The sequence below is a fragment of the Pistacia vera genome, unplaced genomic scaffold (genome assembly GCF_008641045.1).
Source record: "Pistacia vera cultivar Batoury unplaced genomic scaffold, PisVer_v2 Contig595, whole genome shotgun sequence".
In the NCBI taxonomy this organism is placed as follows: domain Eukaryota; kingdom Viridiplantae; phylum Streptophyta; class Magnoliopsida; order Sapindales; family Anacardiaceae; genus Pistacia; species Pistacia vera.
Genome location: NW_022196440.1, coordinates 233,231 through 251,521, shown reverse-complemented (window position 1 = coordinate 251,521; position 18,291 = coordinate 233,231). Strand labels below are relative to the sequence as shown.

Here is an 18,291-nt window from a genome sequence, read left to right as displayed (position 1 = left end):
CTCATCCTTTCATAATATCAATGATGTGAATTGTTTTCCCTCCAAAAAGCAAGGTTTATGAGCCAAAAATAATTTTATTTTACTAAAGGGTAAATTTGTAAATTTACCTTTCCAAAAATGTTTTTGATCTGGATCAATTGATCCAAATAACACTACTCTTACTTTAATTTGTTGAAGTCTTAAAGTGGAGAGAAAATAATTAACATAATTAATTTAACCTTAAAGACATTACTTTCACTCTATATTTAAATTTTAATTGTTAAAATTTCTAACAATATCAATAGTTAAATTCACTTTTTTCTTTCTTTGGAATAATGCATGAAAAGTTGTTGGATGCAACCCATGTAAGAAGTTATAAGTGGAAATATTATCTTAATATATTATTTCATTTCTTGTCTTTTTTTAATTGTTTTTCCATTTACTTATTTTGGAAAAAAGTAATTTTTTTAAGATAAACTTGATAATTAAATAAAAAAGAAAAAAATTACAACTTAGGAAGAGGAGCCCTTCCCCTATAATAGCCTTGGACAAACCCAAAGATCAAGCAAACAAGAAGAAAGGTCACAACATAGGGAAAACAATCGTCTACAAGCTAAGTCTTATCAGAAATAAGGCCTTGGCAAAAGCCCTAAAGCTAACTATACAACATTTTCATATAAGGAAATGCTGTAAGCCCAAAGGCCTAAATAAACCTCTAACTCAAATGACACAAGCCCAAGGATTTCACACATTGGTTAAAAAACATTAGGCCCAAGAATGCACAACCCAAGTGGTGAAAATAAATAAAAAAAAATTATAGAATAAGTGAAGTTGTTGGATTCAACCCATATAACAAGTTCTAAGCATAAACAATATATTATTATATAGTTGGATTTTTGTCCTCTGTAATTGTTTTAGAGTTCACTAGTTATGAAAGAGGCAATTTAGTAGTATTAATATTTTTATAGATAAATCCAACAGTATTTAAGTATAATTCTCAAAAAATTTACATAAGTATGTCTTAAGTTGTGATAGAATATTGTTAATTATTATGTAATCGCTCATCCATTAATGAAATTCCATTTTTGTCCAATTTAGTCAAATTGTGTAATACGTAACTATGTTCCAAGCAAGCAACAACCTTAAATAAAACTAAAAATATTACCTTAAATTTGGGATAGTTATTTTCATAAGCTTTGAATCTAATACACTTTAAAAAAAAAAAAAAATTCTCGTATTATTTAGGTTCAAAATGGGGATTTACAATCAAATGGTAAATCAAAGAATCCTAAAACACCTGTAATAATTTATCAAGAGTATGTGAAATGTCATTGAGTTCATATAACTTCATTGTAGAAAGGGCTTTTCAACCATCCAAGGTTATCTCTTTCAAGCCCAATGATTGTAAAAGATCAGGGCAATCAATTAAGAAAATCACAACTAACAACAACTAGGCTAGCAGTAATAACAAAACATACCTCAGAGAGATGTTTAGAGTTGCTTCATCTAATATTATTACTATAACCAAACCAATTCCCAATGCATCCTTCATTTGTCTCAGTTGCAACACCATGAACAATTAACACCGAATACAGATTATACTCATGCGAACATCACATCACATACACCACATATACCTCTCTCCAATAATCATTTTCGTGAGGCTCTAGATTTACTATGAATAATTCTTATCAAATTTCCTAACAATTGACTTTACAAACCATTTAACACATTGGACATAAATTGTGGGTAATATATGACTATTATATTGGGATAATTTCTTTCATAATCAAAGCGGGTCTTGGAATAGAAGTTCAAATAAACAAGTGAACTTACCCCATAAACAAAATAATGGTGGCATTAATAATGGTTCAAAAGGGTTCAACTACGGACTCTTTTCAAATAAATATCTGTCAATGTTGTAAAAAATGCATTATAAAGAATGTTAGCTAAAGACGAATGTTTTGGCTATGGAAAAACTAATCACCTGTCATAGATGAACAAGTTGATAACAGGCCAAGAAAGAAGTCAATGATCACCAAGGACGTGTGTTTACTTTGACTAAGAAGATATTGGAGACTTTTGTGATAAGGGGTTAGGTATAATGCCTTTATTTCCTAATAAAATATGACCATTATAGTGGGATAATTTCTTTCATAATTAGCATGCTACAATATTTTCTTTATATATGAAGCAATGGATGTAGAGATTCTTTAACTTTTGTATTTTTGTATACATAATATTATAAATTGTTCACCCAAGCTTTAATCGAGTTGACGTTGAAACTAGATTTCGTGGACTATATTTTTATTAGCAAGTAGAAAATGTAGCATCCTGAAATTTGAAGTTTTAAATTTGATTTAGGAGGTGATCTTTGATTGTTTTATTTTTTTTAAAAAGAGAATTGAATTTAAGTGGATGTTTAATTAATATCCCTTACTTGATTGAAAAGACGAAATCTGGTTGAGTGATTGTACTATTGTGGTGTCGCTTGCAAAACCAAGGTGGATTGTAAAAACCCAATTGCGTCCCAGATTACTAAGCTAAAGCGCGATAATTGGGCTAAGCTTATAGAACAGTTGGGCACCTTTCAAGTAATAACAAAGAATATTCTTTTATTTATATTCAAATCAAAGAATATACATAAAAGAAGATTCAATAACTCACACTTCAATCAAGCAAAAAAAAAAATTATTTGTTATCTACCCTTTCCATAAATGTCATGGAGAAGTCCTTTATTTCAATTTCCTGGTGAAGCTTTGGCCCCTATGCTTGTTGAAGAGGAAGTAATTCAAAATCAATTTCCATTTCCTGGTGAAGATTCAGTCTTGTGCTTGTTGAACAGGAAGTAGTTCAAAATCTATTCTGTATATTTTTAAAATTTTTTAACATTATGAATAACAATTGTGTTGAACTAACATGAAATAAAATTGGAATCTAAAGTAAAAGCCAATCAATGTAACAGGGCTTCAGTAGCACTTATTTCTAGAGTTTTATTTGTTGTATGTAACCTTGCTGGGGAGATGTATCTTCACGGTCTTCATTTATATCATCACTAACAAAGGTGGTCGCATCATCAAATGCCCATTCAGTCAAGTATCCAAGCTTAGAATTTACTGTACTCACTTCCATATCTCCACAAAACATAGCAATCACATGGGACATTGATGGCCTCGACGAGGGCAATGTCTGAGTACACAAAAGCACTACTCCTATCAGGCCTTTTACTTCTTCCTCACTAAATTCTAACAATTTTGAGTCCACTAGTTCAAGTTGGTGGTTGTCCTTTATAGGTGCCAAGCCTAGGAATTAAGTAGGAAACATAGAAGTTGTGATATATGAGTAATTGGATCAGGAGGAGAAGTAGAAAAGAAAAGCGAAAAGGGTATATATATATATAGACATATCAAATTTTGGCCTCTAGAAAATAGTAAAAAGAGAAAAAAATGATACTGTAATGTCATTCATACCCAATCGAGAAGATACATCTTCTCTTCTTTCAAGCTTGAATCTAAATTTGGCCTTCCACTGACAACTTCTAGAATCACAACGCCAAAGGCAAACACATCATTCTTTTCTATAAGATATCCACACATGGCATACTCCGGTGCAAGATATCCACTAAAGCAATACAATAGAGGCAAAATTAATTTCTGTAATCTAATGAATGTAGTAACATAATATTTTAATAAATTTCATGTGTAAATTGAAAGTCTTACATTGTCCCAATGACACGAGTGCTTATATGGGTCTTTTTGTCATCATAAAGTTTGGTCAAACCAAAATCTGATATTTTTGGGATGAGATTACCATCTAGTAGAATATTACTGGCTTTCACGTCTCTGTGTATGATTCAAAGCCTTGACTTTTCATGAAGATAAGCTAGACCCTCTTGCTACTCCTAAACATACATCATAACGTGTTGACCAATGAAGGTTCAAACTTCTTTTTCCTACTTTACAAAAGTCTTACAAAAGTTTGAACTGTGATTTTATTACCCAATAATGTATGACTCCTAGGAAAAATATAGTACTAACAAGTATGCTGTTAACATACCAAACAATGCTTGATCAAGACAGTTAAATTCAAGATATTCATAAACAAGGATTCGTTGTTCTCCCTGGTAACAGCATCCACGAAGTTTTACAAGGTTACGGTGCTGCACAATAGATGCGAAAGCAATTTCTGCAAGAAACTAGCTTTTCCCTTTGTGGGATGCTGTAGATCATTACTTCACAGCAATTACTCTTCCATCACTGAGTGTTCCCTATTGCATAAACAGCTTAACTTGAAATGGTGAGAAAAATCAATTAACAATTGATCAATTTTATATGCTTATTATTGACAAAATACCACATCCTATCTTTATTCTATGAACCAAAGAGAACAGAAGCCAAAGATGACCCAACTATTTATTGATATAAAGCCAAAAAGATCGTGTTTTCAAGTTAATCTAGGACAAAAAGTAATGCAGAAACCTGTATTTAGTTCTAGAAAAAAACAGTTAATCTTAAGGCACCAAATGTGCTCACCACTCATTTGGCACTTACTAGAACAATGATATACCTTATAAACTAGTCCCTATCCACACTCTCCAAGCTTGTTTGGAGAACTGAAGCCCTCTGTAGTAGTCTTTAGTTCCACATAACTGAAAGTGTATGGTTTGACATCCATGCCAACAAGCTCTAAAAATTCAACAACAAACGTAGTTTACTATTAGGAACTTGTTTGTCAAATACTTTAGCGGGGTTGTCAAGTCAAACATGTGAAATGCTGGAAATAACAGATGCAATTGTCTAATCATGGCATTGTAACACAATTTTGTGCCTGAAGGGTAAGCAATTTGGTAAAAAACTAAAATGACCAAGATTTCCATATATTTCAAAATGATGGCATAGTTCTATTCTTTTTAATTAACCTAGAATCCAAGTTCTTAGCTTTTGATGCACTTCAAAACTTACTAATGGAACTCTACTTAATGAATTGAACAAGTATTAGTAAAGTACATTGTTCTTTTATGTGTACAATAGCTTTCTTGTACATGAGCCAAAGTTTATGTAACTCACCTTCTTATTCAAACATTTTAAAAGGATTAAGTCAGCATATGGCCGAGATGTTAACATAGATAAAAGACTAGAACCAGATGCAAACTAACAACAATATTTTCATAGCTAGTAAATATGATAGATAAGACGTCAGTGATAACAGAGATCTTTTGATTTACCGTCATCAAGAAAATTGCAAGTGACAGAAATACAACCCCAACCACAACAACAATCCCCACAATTAGACCTGTTCTATTCTTCTCAATGGTTTGACTTAGTCCACCTAGGAGCCATCATTTTTTCTTATGCATTCCGTAGTTTTAGTATTATATTTTCATTAAATAAAAAAATATTTGAAGTAAAACAAAATGTTTTAATGATTATAAAAATTTAGGGTTAAGGTTTTTTTTTTTTTTTTTTTTTTTAAAGATAATCCCGGAAAATTTATAAAGAAGAAAAGAATAATCGAAACAACCCCTACAAACTAAGTGAGCAACTTGGACAGGCCCAAGTGCTCAACAAAAGAAAAGAAGCCCAGCCTAACCAGGCTAAACAAAACCTATACAGCCCAGGCCCAGTACAAAAAAAGGCCTTAGCCCGCCAATGATAAGTGAACTGTACAATCTATACAACCAATTGACAGCTCCGTGGCCTTATATCCAATTCTGTCACCCCCAGCTCCATCAATGATCAAATTTCCTATGCCCAATCCCAGCAATGAAACCCAGAATAAGAGGCAAAGTAAATTGGGACTTGCCAATGCTTGTTGGCCTGTACCTAAAATACAAGAGGAAGGAGGACCAGCAATCATCTTTATGATGACATCCAAGAACATTGTAATGTGATAACAAGAAGCAGCTAACATCCTTAGTCTGTTGCCAACAGTCCCAGTCATCCAATGTAACACATTCTGAGCCCGAATGCACTCAATACCAGGGCAAAAAAAAAAAAAAAAAAAAAATTCTCCCGCCTGTAATTACTAGCAGCAGACCAACACTAGTGGATACATCAGTGTGAATAAAGGATACCATACTACCGACCAAATCAACCTATCTGCGGTTGGACTTCCCCATCATTCATTAGCTTATCCAGCATGGCAGATGGATCACACCATCCATCGGTATTTCAGAAAATTCTAGGACAGTCCTACTTCATTACCAAGCTGTCTCCCAATTTGCACACCCGTAGTTATAATGTGACTGGTTATGTTAATGGAGGTTTGCAGAATTCTTTGCAACCAGAAAGACAGGACAATGGCTTGGCACTTGCACCCCTTTCTCCCCTACATGTATAAGCTCCATCAGAGAACGGTGCCTATGGTTTTCTGGTGGATTTTCTTATGGGAGGAGTTTATGCTGCTGTTTCAAAGACTGCAGCTGCTCCAATTGAGCGTGTTAAGCTTTTGATTCAGAATCAGGATGAAATGATTTAAGGCTGGTAGACTGTCTGAACCATACAAAAACCAGCCACTAAAGCACCCATATTCTACTAGTTTATCCATTAGATTTTCATGTCCAATTAACAAAATTATTAAAACTACATAACAAAACTTTCAAGAATCACAGTTCAAAGCTCAAATGAACAGTATATGAAGGCAGAAGAAAACATTCCGGTTAGGCATGCTACCCAAGATAGAAAAAATACTTCTTGCTCAAAGATAACGTTTTCATCAGGTTATTTCTAAAAGCCTGATCTCAGTAACCTTTTATTTCAATGTAATAATTGCTCTTTCATACATAAAACATATTTCTAAAAAATTCACAGTACAGGTTAACATGCTAAAAGAATCCTCAAATGTGCCATCAACAACTTAAGTAGGCACCTATTCTTGCTCACAACTGTTATAGAGAGTTTCAAGCATTTGAATGAATCATAGAAATGAGATAATCACCTGCTGTTACTTTCAAGGGTGAAGTTATTGGCGACTAAATTTCTGCACATTGCACCCATAAAAATCTCAATGTTAGCTTCATCCCACATGTAGAATACAAATCTTTGTTAGAAATGAAAGTTTTGAATGAAATTTTACCAAGGAGCTAACAGAATATGTCATCATGTTGCTTTGTAAAGTAATTAGAATATTAAACTAGAAAAAAAAGAAAAGAAAAAAGAATTTAACAAAGAGAATATGAAATATAGTATGAAATCTAAATTTAGAATAATTTCAAGACTTACAGTTGTAATTTTTGTTTTTTTATCCAAGAACGAATGCTGCCTGATAAATTATTGTATGACACATCTCTGCAAGCACAGGGTAAGAAGAATTTTAGCTACACATTACAGCTGCTAGTCAGTCTTCAGGCATTATTCAAATCAATTTACAGGTATTGATAATAGGAACATGCTTTACATCTTCAATTTCATATTGGGAAGCCACTAAACTGAGAAAGTAGAATGCAAGTTTAGCCTTTGATCAAATGGCTTACTCAAATTTAAATTGTCGCTGATAAAATTACCCTTTCAATTGATATGTTAATTAGTAACGAGATTAATGCAAATATGTTAAAAGTGCTTACATTTTGAGAAGTTTCCCACTTTTAGAGGTAGGCAGGGTGCCAGTTAACCTATTATTTCCAAGAAACCTGAGTACAAGTGCAGCAGTACATGTTTTAATATAATGAGAACATTCTGGGAGGTAAAGGACACAACAGAGCAGAAATGATAGATTACAGGTGAGTCAACATAAACGACTGGAAAAGCGATCTAGGAATCTGTCCACTTATATTGTTGAAATTAAGATCCCTGAAGGAAAAATATTAGAATTACACAATTATAAGATGAAGAAACTAGCTAACAACAAAAAAGTTATGGAGGGAAAAAAAACAACCAAAAAGTTATGAAGGGAAAAATAGAAAAGAGAAAGGATATAATTAACTAACATATACTGCAAACTCCAGTAGTGGTTAATATCAGATGGAATTGAGCCCGAAATTTTGTTATTCCTTAGTTCTCTGCTGCAGATGAAACCAACATTCTAGATCAAAAAAATAAGAGGAAGAAAAACCTTGAAGTATATATGAGTATATCCAACACGTAATATTATAATTTTGATAGTGTTGCCTTACAAGATGGTTAAAGATTTCGTACTTGTTAGGGAAAAAAAAAGTCCACGGCCCAAATAGGCCCAAAGACGAAGACATCTCCAACAAAACTCGAAATCGGGGCCCAATTCCGATTGGGCCCACAACAGAGTTTGCATATCAGGTCCGTTCGATATACCTACCTAATTGCTCACCATTTGAACCCAATCAACAAAGATCCGATTTGTTTAGGTCTCACCATCAGTTTATCTGGGCCCAGGCCCTCTGATTCTAGACCACCTTCTGGACTTAGGATCTAGTTGCAGCCCAGAGTCGTCTACTTACCCTGGTACTATCCGAACTCTATCGAAGAGGTCCATCACTACCTTAATTCGTCTAAAATCCGTGTCTTAGACCCGCTGGGACTCCCTTTCCCCACTAAGGTAAAGGAACCAAAGGTTCTCCTTTTTCACGAAACCTCAACTCCAAGACTCACAGTCCTACTAGGATTCGAAGATCTTATAATCACTATTTAAACAGAGGTCAACCCTCTCACAAGGGACGAACATTACACCTTCAAACCCCACAGTTCTCGCTCTCGAGAATTTCGCATCACATTCGTAGTTATAGTCTCCGACTAGACTTCTGGTAACCTTTTCTCTCTCTAACCCTCACTAAATTAGCCTCACTCGGCCTTGCTGACTTGAGCGTCGAAGTGCCTACGGCAAACACCACCTTGGTGTTTCCCGTTCGCTTCACGCTTGTTTTCTTCCGTGTACAGGTACAGCGGATTGCTAGTGACCTCAACTTCACGGGATCAGTCCCTATTTTCGTAAAGATAGATTTTTTGCATCTACAGTTTGGCATCCACAGTGGGGTCTTTGGCAATCATTCATCTTTCAAACCCTGCTTCGTAAGGAAACTCTCTAGGGCTGAAAATTCTGATAACACCAATCTTAGCCTCGAGGCCAGACTGGGAGCTCTGATTGCCCTTATGCAACAGCACTCAAACAAGGTGGCAGCACTGGAAGCTGAGAACACTACCATTCGGACCAAAAACGCCTCTAATGTTGGAAAAGTAACCCCCCACCCCCACCCCCACCCCCCTTTTTATTTAATTTTTTGTTTTGTTTTGTATAATTGTTTTTAGTTAACTTTTCAAATATCAAAATTCAATTAAATTAAATTTTTTTTTTTTTGTTAACATTTCAAATGTTAATTCAATTTTAATACAATAAAATTGTAATATAAGAAAAATTAGATTTATTCATTTATCAAAAAATAAAATAAGAAATTACAACAATTATTGCCTCGTTAAAACCTCACCAATAAAAACCTAATAGGACAAAAACTTGGTAAAGAAAAAAGAGTGCAATAATTGACAATTAATTTACAAGTTACAATTTACAAAACAACTAATTTAGGAGTTGACTAGGACCTCCCTCATCCGTATCATCTATATTACAAAATTGAAATGATTCTATTAAAGTATCGTCAACAACCTCGTATTGATCTTGATGGCGCGACCGTTCCTAATCTCGAAGACATGTAAGGACTTCAATCATTTTTTGTGAAAGTTTAGTCCTCCTTTCATTTAAAATTCTTCCACTTGCACTAAATGTTTGTTCGGATGAGACGGTTGAGACAGGAACAGCAAAAATATCCAAGGCAAGTCTTGATAATACCGGAAAAATACATTTTCTAATTTTCCAATATTCTAAGACATCAAAATTGGCTCTTTGTTGTGGATCTGCTGGTAACATTTCGGGGGTTCCCAAATATTGTTGAAGCTCGTTACTCTGTGACTACATGGAGGACAGTATATTCGTTGTTGGTGCTTTTGAAGAGGAGGTTGTGCTTCGGGTTCGGGTCTTCTTTGACCTATTAAATGCACTCCAAGAGTAGAAGTTTTAATTTGTTTCTTCTGATGCAACTTCCCTGGGTATTTCGCATCTTTGCGGGTTCTCATACATGTTTTCATATTAGAAATATACATCTATAAGACAATCTCTTACCTCTCCTAATTGATTGGCATATGCTTCGTTTTGTAAATTTTCAGTTATTGTGTCTAAACCATTTTCTAAACTAGCTACTTTAATTCTAGGATCAAATATAGCACCTAAACAATAAAGAAAATGAATGGATTTCCAATATTTAAAAAAAAAAAAATTTCCATTGCCTTTATTGGTTCCCTTAAAATTTCATTGTTTTTGTTTTTTCTAAATAACTCTAAAATTTTTATAATTGTATGTATTACCCATGGACTAGTAGGATAATACACACTAGAAAGTTGTAAAGTAGATTGGTAAAAAAATTTAAGAAAAGAATAAAATGTTTTAGCTATATACCAATCATTTTCTACAAAATAATGAGGACCTTTATTATTTGCTACAAAATAACTAATTAAATTTGTATAAGGTAAACATAAATCAAACATTAAATAAACACTATTCCATCTAACATGCATGTCTAATGCAAAAGTTCTAAAAGACATATTTGATTTTATACAAACATCTTGAAATTCAGCATTTCTTTTATTACTACTAGTAATCCAAGCTAAAGAATGTCTAATTCTATCAATATTATCTCTAATTGTTTTCTAATGAGCATCAAACAAAGCTGGTGTACCACAGGAAGGGTGGTGGTAAAAAGTAGGGGAATATTAGGCAGTTGGGATTTGTTATGGGTGGCAGGATATGAGGGGATGGGGGAGAATTCAGTTAGAACATACAAGTGACAAAACAGAATAAAAAGGGGAGAAGAGAAAAAGGGGAGAGAACTGGATTTTGAGAGTGAAATTGCAGGGAGGCTAGTGACCCTCGAAGTCAGTGTTTGGGGAGGTGGCTGACCCTCGAAGTCAGTCTGTTACTCATCATTTTCTGGTGTATTTACATTGTCTTTCTGAGTTAATTGTTGTTTGTTTTTGAGCTTTGCTAGGAAAGGATTGTTAGCTTTATTGATAAGGCTGTATGCTTTTAGGGTGATTAATATAACAGATTCTTTTCGTTAAATATTGATTTTGGCGTGTGAGTGTGGATTGCGTTGGTAGTTTCGTCCAGATTGCAGGTCAGGTCCTATCAAGTGGTATCCGAGCAGAGTGGTCTGGGTAATGGTTGTGACGAGGATGGATTCTAGACTCGATAATGTTGAGAAAGAAGTGACAAAGCTGGGAGTGGAAATGGGTACCATCAGAGAATGTTTGGTGGAGCTACAATCTTGGGTTAGACGAAAGAATGAAGAAGAGGGTGAGAGAGCAGAGGGACATTATGGAGAAAATAATCAGTCTCACCATGACGAAAATGGAGCCAGTGGGCCAGGAAGTAGTCACCATAACCATAATGAAATAGGGGGGCGAAAATTGGAAATGCCCATCTTTTCAGGTGAAGATCCCTACGGTTGGATCTTCAGGGTTGAGAGGTACTTCAACATCAATGGAATATCGGAGGAAGGAAGGTTGGCGACAGCAGCTGTCTGCATGGAAGGAGAAGCCATCAATTGGTTCCAGTGGACAGAATCCAGGACGCCGGCGAGCTCTTGGGCTATGTTCAAGTTAGCTCTACTGCAAAGATTTAGTGGATCCCAAGAACTCAACCCATATGAATCATTAATGGCAATGAAACAGACAAGCTCAGTGGTGGAGTTCTGTCGTAAGTTTGAGGCAGTCGCAGCACTACTGGTAGGGGAGAAAGAGGAGATCCTACAAGCTGCATTTGTTAATGGGTTAAAAGCAAAGATTAGGGCTGAGGTGAGATTGGCCCAACCCAACTCCTTAACTCAAATGATTAAGCTAGCCCAACGGATTGAAGATAAGAACCAGGCTTTAGAAGAAGCCCAAGGAGAAGCAAACAATGGTTCACGTTCAGTTGGGCCTGGTTTTCAATATGGATCCAAGAGTGAACCCAGATTATTCAGCCCCAACCCGACCCGAAATGAAAATAACCCCAAATTCCCTAACGCGATAGAATCCCTAAAATCTAACTCTAATTTTTTTTCCCCTTCCAATCGACGAACACCTGAATCCTTCCAGCCAGCTTCATCGACGACTGCTTCCACTCGTGAATCTACAACGACGAACTCTCGGCCATTTGAAAGACCAAGCTTTCCACGACATGACTTTCCTTTTCGTCGGATGACAGACGCCGAGATTCAGAGGAAACGAGAGAAGGGAATCTGTTTCAGATGCGATGGGAAATACTCGCTAGGGCATAAATGTGGTGATAAACAGTTTCAAATCCTCTTGATTGACGACGAAGAAGATGACCCAGACCCAAGTGGGGGTGGAGAAACTGTCACAGCTGAATTAGAGCACCCATAGGAAAACGTAGAGCTCTCCCTTAGCTCGGTGGTGGGAATTCAGGGACCAAAGACTATGAAGCTCAAAGGGAGAATCCAAGGTAAGGAATGGATTGTGTTGATTGATAGTGGGGCTTCCCACAATTTCATTAGCTCGAAAGTGGTTGAAAAATTGGGGATACCAGTGGAAAGGACTCAGTCCTTTGGGGTCAGAGTAGGTGATGGATATAGTGTGAGATGTGAAGGGGAATGTAAGGATGTGTGTCTGGAGTTACCAACGGTGACAATCGTGCAAAACTTTTTTCCATTTGAGATGAGTAGCGCGGACGTAGTCCTGGGTATTGCCTGGCTTGAGACATTGGGTGAGACTATTACAGACTGGAGAAAACAAACTATGAAATTCACAATGGGACCCCAGGCAATCTGTTTGTATGGTGATCCCTCTCTTAGCAAGACCATGGTATCACTCAAGGCGATGATTAAGGCATTACAAAGTGAAAGACAGGGCTGTTTGATCGAGTTCGGGCAGCTGCAGACTCAGTGTGAAAATATGGGGGCTATTGATGACAGACTGCTGAAAGTACTGGGATAGTATAGTCAAGTCTTCGAGCCACTCTCCGGGTTACCGCTAACCAGGTCAAAGGACCATGCCATTCAGCTAGTTCCCGGCACACAACCACCAAACCTCAGACCCTACCGATACCCTTATTATCAGAAAAATGAGATCGAGCGTATCGTCAAAGAAATGTTGGCATCGGGAATCATAAAACCAAGCATTAGCCCGTTTTCCAGCCCTGTTTTATTAGTGAAAAAGAAAGACAAAGGCTGGCGATTTTGTGTAGATTATCGGGCCGTTAACAAGGTGACAGTTCCGGATAAATTTCCAATCCCCGCTATCGACGAACTGTTTGATGAGTTAGACGGGGCAACTGTATTTTCAAAACTCGACTTAAAGTCAGGTTATCATCAAATCAGAGTGAAACCCGAAGACACACCAAAGACTGCATTTCGGACACACGAGGGGCACTATGAGTTTCTCATAATGCCTTTCGGCCTTACCAACGCACCAGCAACGTTTCAAGCAGTTATGAATGATGTATTCAGGCCATATTTGAGAATTTTTATTGGTGTTTTTCGATGATATACTGATTTACAGTAAGCAGATGGATGAGCACGCAGTGCATTTAGGTATTATTTTGCAGGTGTTATTGGAGAATCAGCTGGTGGTTAATCAAAAGAAGTGTCAATTCGGGCAACTTCAGCTGGAATATTTGGGGCATGTCGTGTCAGCCAAGGGTGTGGCAGTTGATCCCACCAAAATTGAAAGCATCACTAAATGGCCAGAACCAAAGGACATCAGGGCACTTAGGGGATTTCTAGGGTTGACAGGCTACTACCGCCGTTTCATTCGCGATTATGGTAAGATCGCTCTTCCACTCACTGCCCTTTTAAAAAAAGATTCTTTTGCATGGAATCCAGCAGCTCAACGGGCCTTCGAAGAGTTAAAGCGAATCATGACCAGCGTCCTTGTCCTCAGGATGCCCAATTTCACTCAAGAATTTGTCATCGAGACAGATGCTTCGGGAAGCTAACTGGGGGCAGTATTGATGCAAAAGGGGCGACCGATTGCATTTCTCAGTAAAGGCTTGTCTATCAATTCCAAACTTAAGTCAGCCTATGAGCGGGAATTAATGGCGGTTGTATTGGCGGTGCAAAAATGGCGGCATTATCTCCTGGGCCGACATTTTGTTATCAGGACAGATCAACGGAGTTTACATTTCCTAACTGACCAGAAACTGCTAAGTGAAAGTCAGCAAAAGTGGGTTATCAAACTCTTAGGACTGCACTTCATCATTCAATATAAACCGGGACCACAAAACAAAGCAACAGACGCCCTTTCCAGGATGTTAGAGACAGTTGAGTATCATGCTGTTTCGATGGGGTGTTTTTCGGGCCTTGACAGTTTTGAGGATGCCGTACAACAAGATGTCAAGTTACGGCAGATTATCCAACAGCTCCTGATTGACCCAAACAGCCACCCTTGTTTCAGAATGGTGGGACGCCATTTGATGTATCACAACAGATTGGTTTTACCAAAATCAGGGCCTCACATTGATCAGATACTGCAGGAATTCCATACTTCACCGATTGGAGGTCATTCTGGTTTTTTTAAGACATACAAGCGAATTTCAAATGTGGTGTTTTGGGAAGGAATGAAGAACGACATCAAGGCCTTTGTAGCTGCTTGCAGCATCTACCAACAGAATAAATACGATGCTCTGAGTCCAGCAGGGTTACTCCAACCTTTACCTATTCCTCACCAGGTCTGGGATGATATTTCAATTGATTTCATTATGGGGCTGCCCAAAGCACATGGGGTTGATACTATTCTAGTCGTGGTCGACTGGCTCACCAAGTATAGCCACTTTCTCACTCTTAAACACCCATATACAGCCAAGACAGTAGCAAACCTGTTTGTACAAGAGGTGATCAGGTTGCATGGATTTCCAAAAACCATTGTATCCGGTCGAGATAGGATTTTCATGAGTAATTTTTGGGCTGAATTATTTAAGCAGTCTGGAACCCAACTGAACATGAGTTCAGCCTACCATCCGCAAACGGATGGTCAAACCGAAGTGGTCAACAGTTGCTTAGAGACTTACCTCCGGTGTTTTGTCAATAGCCATCCCCAGCAGTGGCCCAAATGGGTGCCATGGGCAGAATTTTGGTTCAATACCACATATCATAGTTCCGCAGGAATGTGCCCCTTTAAAGCTCTCTATGGTCGTGAACCTCCAACCGTATTACGATATGCTGATCACACTTCTCCAGTTGATGAGGTTGACCAACAACTTTAGCACCGAAATCACATCATCGAAGAATTAAGGACAAATCTTCTCAAGGCTCAAGGGCGCATGAAGATGTATGCTGATCGACATCGCCGAGAGGTGACATTTGAGATAGGAGAATCAGTATACTTGAAGTTACAACCATATCGGTTACGATCCTTAGCCCGTCGCTATAATGAGAAGTTGAGCCCGCGGTTTTATGGTCCTTTTGTCATCACCGACAGGATTGGAGCTGTGGCATACAAGTTAGCATTACCTTCTTCAGCCCGCATTCATAATGTATTCCATGTTTCGCAATTGAAGAAAGCAACCTTCCAAATTCCCAACAGCCAGCCTCTTCCGGCAGCTCTTAATGAGGATTTAACTTTACAACTTGAGCCAGAAGCAGTCCTCAAGAAAAGGAAACTTCTGAATGTCCAGTGGGAAGTGCTGATTCAATGGAAGGGGTTACCTTCCTACGAAAACACATGTGAAGATTTTGACATTATTCACCATCAGTTTCCTACATTTCACCTTGAGGACAAGGTGGTTCTCCTTGGGGAGGGTAATGAAGAGCATCAAACAAAGCTGGTGTACCACAGGAAGGGTGGTGGTAGAAAGTAGGGGAATATTAGGCAGTTGGGATTTGTTATGGGGGAATATTTAGGGAATATCTGTGGAACAGGTGGCAGGATATGAAGGGATGGGGGAGAATTCAGTTAGAACATACAGGTGACAAAACAGAATAAAAAGGGGAGAAGAGAAAAAGGGGAGAGAACTGGATTTTGAGAGTGAAATTGCAGGGAGGCTAGTGACCCTCGAAGTCAGTGTTTGGGGAGGTGGCTGACCCTCGAAGTCAGTCTGTTACTCATCATTTTCTGGTGTATTTACATTGTCTTTCTGAGTTAATTGTTGTTTGTTTTTTAGCTTTGCTAGGAAAGGACTGTTAGCTTTATTGATAAGGCTGTATGCTTTTAGGGTGATTAATATAACAGATTCTTTTCGTTAAATATTGATTTTGGCATGTGAGTGTGGATTGTGTTGGTAGTTTTGTCCAGATTGCAGGTCAGGTCCTATCATTTTCATACCATTTTTCACAATTAAATTAATAATGAGACATGCACAACGTTAATAAAAAAACTTCAAATTGTTATAAAAAGGATAATTAATTTTAAAAAAATCTATAGATGTACTATTAGCACTTGAATTATCTAAAGTTTAACTTATCACTTTATTAATAACATCATAATCTTCTAAAACTTCAACAATTTTATTATAAATTTGTTAACCACTATGATCCACATCCATTAATATAAATCCTAATAAAGATTTATTTAATTTACATTCGTTATCAAAATAATGATTAGTCACACAAATATGATCTTGTTTAGCTCTACCATTCCAAATATCGACAGGTAGAGCCACATTAACATGATAACTATGTATTTTATTTTTTAATTCTAATTTCATTTTCCCAAACAATTTTATTAAATCATTTCTAGTTGCCGTTTTAGAATAACTTTTAAATCCTGGAAAAAAATGAATTTTTAATAAATCTTTAAAATATTTATCTTCAGCCATATTAATAGGTTGATCAGTTGCAGCAATATATAAAGCTAATTGTTCCCTATATACATCAGAATTATAACGCCAAGTAATACCCATATTAGTTATTTGAGTTTGATTAGTTTTTCTATTTCCATGTTGAGCAATATGTTTATTAGCATGCCTTTTTAAAGTACTAGTACCATTACCAGAATTAGCTTTATAAATATTTTTACAATACTTGCATCTTGCTTTCTTCACTTGAACTCCATTTTCTGTCTCATAAAACTTATTAAAATGCACCCAAACGTCTGATGTGTATTTGTCATCGGTTTCGACAATAGTTGATGAACCCGCTTTTACTTGAGATGAAGTTGGACGAGGATGACTTCTAGAACCACAGGGAGCTGTAACAGCATGGGGAGGAATCAGGGGCATATTTTAAGGTGTATCAGATTCTGAGACTAGGAAAGCGAGACTATTTGAATCTATTGCATTTATGTTAGTAAATTCAGCGGGACTAGGATATTAGTTTCCTTCATCATCGAAATTGATGGAAGAGAAATATCTATCCATTATAGTTAAGAAAAAAAAAATTGATATGGAAGAAATAAAATATTAAAGAAGGAGAATTGGAATATGAAAATATGAATTGAAAATTGCAAAAACTAATAAAAATTAAAATGGGAGCAAATTGACAACAAAGAGAATAATTGAGAGATTTCAATAGAGATTAGAGAAAATGAGAGGATGAGAGAATTTGGGATGTGAAAAAATATAAGTTTAGGGCCAATTTATAGAAAAGAAAATGACGAAAAAGACTCCTTCAATTGCTATAAAACGGTTATATTTCAAGGGTAAAAGGGGTATTTGAAAAAAAATTAATTTTGTTTTTTCTTTTTAATTTTTTTTCGACCAACCCGCCGGGTTGAAATTTTCAACCCGGCGGGTTCTTTCAAAAAAAACAAACAGCAACCCATTGGGTCGCCGGGTTGCCATTTATCAACCCGGCCCGCCCGGAGGTTGCATACGAGCCGAGTTCAACTCAACCCACTTGCTAGGCGGTCCGGGTTGAACCCTCTTTAATGCGGACTGGGTTAGGGTTGACCCGCCTAACTCGGCCCATTTGTTCCACCTCTAAACGCCTCCATCAAGGCCGAAAACCAATCTCTAAAAGAGAAGGTAAGTCAATTTTATGACCTTGAGCTTCAGCCTTGTCAGGTACAACCGAATCATTTCTGCGCATCAGTTCCGTCCATGCAACCTCTTCAAACTCCAGAGCACAGACCAACGATCTCGGATACATGGTCGCGACAACTTTATTCATCACTAGTGAACGATTCAGCCTTGAATCCAATTGAGCGGGGACTGCCAGTAAAGCCACTCTCGGTCGACCAATTTTAAACACAAGATCAAGACATCCAAGTAATAGAAATCCCATCACAACAAGAGCCACCCATCCTTGCCATCCCGTCTCATCTTCAATCAACAATTCCTACCCAAACCCCACTCGACTCGACTTATCCTCACGGGTCGAGCGAGCTTCCTCACCTTCAAACCACCCCGCTTGAGTCTATCCAC

At 37.0% G+C, this 18,291-nt stretch overlaps 1 protein-coding gene across 1 annotated transcript in view; it reads right to left on the bottom strand.

The window, feature by feature from the left end:
- LOC116110075 (probable LRR receptor-like serine/threonine-protein kinase At1g56130) overlaps positions 1–8,424 on the bottom strand; it is a 30,169-nt gene extending 21,745 nt beyond the window's left edge. The window contains 10 exon segments of the mRNA XM_031396308.1: positions 2,991–3,168; positions 3,450–3,600; positions 3,699–3,821; positions 4,571–4,664; positions 5,658–5,896; positions 6,916–6,957; positions 7,541–7,606; positions 7,695–7,766; positions 7,904–7,978; positions 8,390–8,424. Coding sequence (XP_031252168.1) covers positions 2,991–3,168; positions 3,450–3,600; positions 3,699–3,821; positions 4,571–4,664; positions 5,658–5,896; positions 6,916–6,957; positions 7,541–7,606; positions 7,695–7,766; positions 7,904–7,978; positions 8,390–8,424 — 1,075 coding nt within the window.
- Positions 8,425–18,291: the final 9,867 nt, after the last annotated feature.